A 6,161-nucleotide genomic window follows, 5' to 3' on the forward strand; every position below is an offset into this window, starting at 1 on the left:
CTTGGAAACTCAATACAAGGTCTCTCTGAGCAGGAACCAACTTGACGGAACTTAACAACAACAACAACAACACTTAATTGGACTATATGAAGAATGTGCCATCAGTATTGCTAAAAGATTAACAGCCTGTCACATGCTGATGACAACCTATCCTGCTGAACATAAAGAGGATTTGAAGTATTTACTGGTGAAGATCAAAGACAACAGCCTTCAGTATGGATTATATACAAATAGATTGGAGTATCTGTACTTTATATATAAAAGAAAAAGACTTTGTTTTTTGTCCCCAAGAGCCCATTTTTGCTCTCATTGAAAATCATTTCATTTTCCAAATAAGTATACTGAAGCCCAGAATAATTAATTATCTGTCCAAAGCAATACCAGGTTATTTTTTTCAACTTAAAGGAGCAAGCAATATTAAAAATTATTGAACAAACAGGTGAACTACTACTTAGCTATCTAGATACCATTTAAACATTTAAGACAACTATAGGCAGTCGTAGATTACAAACAAGATTCACTCCTGTTCCTATCAGGTAGAACAGGTGCTAAGGGTCATGATTTAGCCTTACTTGATTGCAAGAAAAGAAAGCTTTTTCAATTATTTAAAAGCTGTCCTTGCAGCAAGTGGTAGCGAGTATGGTGAAGAATTTTTTGTGAGTAGGGATGGTTCAGTTGTTTCATAGTGAGAGCAAATTTACATTAACATAAAATGAATTTTGAGTTGAGAGAATACAGTACGGCTCACAGATGGTGGTGCCCTGCTCAAAGATGGTGGCCAACTCTGCCCCTTTCAATGCATGGGCTCTCCACAGTGTTGCCAATAACCCAATCTAATGCAACACAGACTCCTGAAAGGGCTCAATATGTCTCTTCCAAGTCTCTCATTCCAAGACTTTGACCAATAATTTTTCTCAGTCTGGCTACTGTAACAATCACTCAAACTGTAAAAATTAAGGTCTGTTATTTAACAGAATTGATCCCAATTCGTTTAAAGTCCTCTCTGAAGGGCAGGCAGCTGTCCACAAGTTGGTCGTTCATAGCCCAGGGACTGTCTGTACTGTTTATTATCTTTTGAACATTTTTAATTTCACAAGGTAACTGGCAAGGCAGTGTAACCGAAATCAGTCAATTTTGTGTTCTTTTAAGTAATTTTGGTTCTACAGAATCTAAAACAAGTGAATAAAACATTATTTTAAAATATGAGGATTCAAAAAGTTCATCGAAAAATTCCATTATCATTAATTCCATTTTCCTTGAACTTTTTAAAGCTCCCACATAAACAATGATATATATGTTGTTGTTGTTGTTAAGTGCCGTCGAGTCTACATCCCCAAATAATCTTATCTTTAAAACTACTTTAAAATCTTTATTAACAAATAACTGTTACAGAATACAGAATTAAGAGCAACAGCAACAAAAATCCAAAACCCTAATACAGGAATACAATTTCCAGAATTGAAATTAAAATTTTTAATCATTAAAAAAAAAAAAAAATTGTTTACTGTGTTAAAATCATTACAAAGTGAAAATTGCTTACATATTTTCCTTCTACTTCCTGGACACACTTTTCACTTTGAGGTTATTTTACACTAAGTAATTGGTCTTCTTAATAGTCTTACCAGTTCTGTCATATGATTCATGACATGTTCGTGCAATTTCCGCTCCAAGTTCTAAATAATGACCAGCTTTATCGGTTCTGGAACCATCTGCTCCTAGTGCAAACATTCCCCCAGCAAAACAGGCCAAATGTCCCATCTTCTTTTCCAAATGTCCATTCTTCCATTCTCCAATAAAGATAAGGCCTCCACGGGACTTCTTAATAAGATGTTTTTCTATAGCCTATAACAAGAAAGAGTAGATTTTCAATCTTTAGAAGCAAAAGGAGTGGGGATTCTGGACATACGGAAGGAGAAGAAAGCAGACAATAAATGACCACATTGCACTGTTGTTCAGTTCCAAGTTTCATCACTTACCAACTGTGTAACCTTCAGCAAGTTAGTTAATTTCTATTAAGGTCCTTTTATATAAAATGGGAATAATGATTAAATAAGGCGCTCTGGTAGCATAGTGGTTACGAGTCGGGCTGCCTACCTCAAGGTCAGCAGTTCGAAACTGCCAGCGGTTCTGGAGAAAGATGGGGCGTTCTGCTCCCGTAAAGATTTACAGCCTCAGAAACCCTGTGCAAGGTCACTATGAGTCGGAACCAACTCCACGGTACTTAACAACAACAACAAGGAGTTAGAACAGTGTTTGGCATGGAAAAACTATGTAAGTGTGCTGTCACTGAAAGAAGAAATGGTTCTGGAAATGTATGTTACATTAGAAGCTTTTCCAGTCTTTGTAGAAAATAACTAAAAGCAATAAAAATTTTTCATAAATAAAATGCTTACTAAATTCTTTCTTTGATAATTTCTTTAAAATGCCACAAATAAAAAAGTACTATGTGTCATTATAATGCAACACTATCTATACAATGAATGCATATAAGAAGTGACTATACTGTATTATATGCATATCTCGGATGCATACAATAAAATGCTCATATATGACTAACCATTATCAAATGTTCACAGGGTAAAGACAATAAATTAAGTAGAAAAATGTTCTGATAATATTTACCTCAATAGCATCATCATACATTTTTCTTGCCTCATGGTCTGTTTTATCTGACATCAACCATGCTTTGAGTAAGTATTCGTAAAAACTGTCTCCCAGTCCACCAACTGATGTATGATCTGTAACAAAACACAAGAATAGAGGTAGAGGAAAGAGAAGACTTAAATAATATTTTCGATGATGTTATAATATATCAATAACTTAAACATTACATCAATATAGTATTATTTCCCAACATACCTCAAGTTTAGTTCAGTAAGAGTACCATAATAATTATTTTCTATATGTGCACCTAGGAGCTCTGGTAGCGTGATTACGAGTCGGGCTGCTAACCTCAAGGTCAGCAGTTTAAAACTACCAGCCGTTCCCCAGGAGAAAGATGAGGCTTTCTGCTCTAGTAAAGATTTACAGCCTTGGAAACCCTATACAGGGTTGCTATTAGTCAGAACCAACTCCATGGCACACCGCCACCACCACCATATATGTACCTGATCCTTGGAAATCCTATACAGGGCCACTATGAGTTGGAACTGACTTCACAGCATGCAACAACAACAACAATAAATGTACCCAATTTTTTAGAATACCATTTTTCCTCTGTATATGGTATTTCAGTAGCCTGTACATTACCATAAATTGAAACTTTCCAGAATTTAAAACAATTTTTCATATATTAATGACTTTAAATATATAAAATACGATTAAATACGCAAAACACATAATAATCTGATGTTAAATTAGAAGAGTTCATTCTCAAGACATTTTTTCTCTATAGGATGGCTATCAGTGACATTTGTGTATAGAAAATCAATTAAAATTATTCCCCCCCAAAAAAAAAAACCTCCAAATTCCTTTGTAATTTCTCCATACATAATATGTTTTTAAATTGCTATCTTTGATTACTATTTCAACAACTACCGTACATATTTGTCCTCCCTAGGTATATTTGTTTTCTACACCACTTGTATTTTAAATCTTATACAGTTAAATATTATAAATTCTTTTACTACTGACTTTCTAAAAACTCAGTCCTACCATCCTTGGATTTTGCTTCAAAACTTAATGTCCTCACTACATGACAGAAAAAATATGAAATTTCTAAGAACTCTTCAATCACTCACATAGTAATACAATTGTTCTTTCAAACTGATGAAGAGAAATTGACAACTTGGTGCCCTATAGAACTGGCTGTCCTGGTGTGCCTAATTTCGTCTCTCATACTTCAGGAGGGACCAGTCCCTAGAGAAGGATATTATGTTTGGTAGGGTAAAAGGTCAGAAAAAGAGGAAGACCCCCAGCAAGATGGACTTGCAAAGTGGTAGCATCAATCGGCTCAAGGGTAGCAACAATTGTGAGGTTGGCCCAGGACCGAGTAGTGTTTTGTTCTGTTGTGCACAGGGTCGCTATAAGTCGGTACCAACTCGATGGCACCTAACAACAACAACCCATAGGGTTTAAGAGATTAAAAAAGAGATGGATGAAAATATATAACAAATTGAATAGATAATTACAAACCATACAAAAATAGCAACTAAAAATCCAAAAGATTAATTATACAACACAACAGAAGAACATAGGAGCATAACTGAAATATTGGAAGACAGATTCAGTGAAATAGAGGACAAATCCCTTGGCACCAATTTGTTTGAGTAAAAATAAGAAAAAGAATGAAGAAAAATAGAGCCTAAGAATGATGTAGGATAATAAGAATAATGTGCATGTGATCAAATCCAGAACAGAAGGAGGGGGAAAAATAAACCACAAAAAACACAGAGAACATCTTAAGATTTGCTGTCAAAAAACTTGCCCAGTGTGAAAGATGAGAAGATATCCACCCAAGAAGCTCAACATGTAGGATAGGTCCCAAAATAAAATCACCAAAACATACTATAATCAAATTTGCCAAAACTATAGACAAAAAAATAAATCCATGGGCAGCTTAGGAAAAAACAGGAAGTTACCTACAGAGAGGAACCAGTAAGACCGATAATAACTTCAGCTTACTCAGCAGAAACCATACAAACAAGATGGCAATAAGATGCCATATACAAAACCTTGAGAGGAAAAAAAAGGCATCAACCAAGAATTATACATTCAACAAAATTGTCTCTCAAATATAACACAATTAGACATTTCCAGATATATTCCACATAGGCAGAAATTAAGGGACTGTGTAAAAACAACCCACTTGTGCAAGAAACATTAAAAGGAGTCCTTGAAAAAAAACACACCAGTAATATAAAAAAAAAAAACCACTTAAAACTAGTATGTAGGACACCATTAACCACAAACCTACCTACCTAAGTAATTTTCAAAAACAAAACAATGCTAAAAGACTGAAAACAGGGAACCAGAAACATCAATCCGTAAATGATGACAATGTCAGAACAAACCAGTGGGAATAAATAGGCTAGTTATAGAACTTCCATACGGAGGGAAGGCAAAGAGGATATATATATAATAAAATAAAAGTGCTTTAAACTTAGGAAGATAAAGGTAAATATCATGGTAACCACAAAGAAAGCTAACAAACTTATAAAAATAAGAAAGAATATATAGACTCAGTAAACACAGAATCAACAAAAGAAACAACAACAAAAAATTCTATAAACAAACTCAGCACAGAAAACTATGTGAACAAAAAACCCCGTCAAAGCCTTAAAAAAAATTTTTTTTTAAGGCACAACAAAATGGTCCAGCAATGGAGAAGGATACTCACTCATCTAAGCCAAGAAATTTAGAAGACAACTACCTGGCCAAGTGAATGGAAGAGATCCATATTCATGTCTATTCCAAAGAAAGTGGATCCAATGGAATGCAGAAATCATCAAGCAATATCATTAATATCACATGCAAGTAAAAATTGTTTAATGATAATTCAAAAACAGCTGCAATGCTACACTGACAGAAAACTGGAAGCAGTTCAAGATGGATTCAGATGAGGATGTGGAATAAAGGCTATAACTGCTGATATTAGATCGATTTTGGCTGAAAGCTGAGACAGACTATCAAAAAGATGTTTACATTTGCTTTACTGACTATGCAAAGGCTTTCAGCTGTGTGGATCATAATAGGCTATGAACTTCACTGCAGAGAATGGGTATTTCAGAACAATTTTTTTATACCATTTTTCTGTTTTCTATCTCATTTATTTCTGCTCTAATCTTTATTATCTCTTTTTTTCTGGTGACTGTAAGTGTACTTTCGTTGGTCTTTTTTTAATAGTTGGAGATGTTGTGTTAATGTGTTGATTCTGTTGTTTTCTTCTTTTTTTGTTGTGTACATTTATTGCTATAAATTGTCCTCTCAGCGCTGCCTCTGTTGAATCCCAAAGGTTTTGGTATGCTGTGTTTTCATTCTCATTTGTTTCTAGGAATTTTATCATTTCACTTTTTATTTGTTCTACTACCCAGTAACTTTTGGGGGGGAGGGGCGGTAGAAGGAAGGAGACGGATCGTGCCTTTTATTTTATTCACTTCTGTGTTATTGGGATTTGCCCCTGGTGATCATGGATTTGCTGTGTTTTTTTCTTTTCTTTCTTT

General features: G+C 34.6%; 1 protein-coding gene across 1 annotated transcript in view; it reads right to left on the reverse strand.

The window, feature by feature from the left end:
• Positions 1–1,622: 1,622 nt before the first annotated feature.
• The window catches only part of MAN1A2 (mannosidase, alpha, class 1A, member 2), a gene marked incomplete at its 3' end in the record, with an annotated part of 132,907 nt that continues 128,368 nt past the window's right edge, over positions 1,623–6,161 (reverse strand). Inside the window, exons 8-9 of the mRNA XM_006877930.1 lie at positions 2,623–2,738; positions 1,623–1,842 (exon numbers count right to left, since the gene is read on the reverse strand). Coding sequence (XP_006877992.1) covers positions 1,623–1,842; positions 2,623–2,738 — 336 coding nt within the window. The remainder of the gene's footprint in view (positions 1,843–2,622; positions 2,739–6,161) is intronic.

Source organism: Chrysochloris asiatica, unplaced genomic scaffold (assembly GCF_000296735.1).
Source record: "Chrysochloris asiatica unplaced genomic scaffold, ChrAsi1.0 scaffold00677, whole genome shotgun sequence".
NCBI classification, from domain to species: domain Eukaryota; kingdom Metazoa; phylum Chordata; class Mammalia; order Afrosoricida; family Chrysochloridae; genus Chrysochloris; species Chrysochloris asiatica.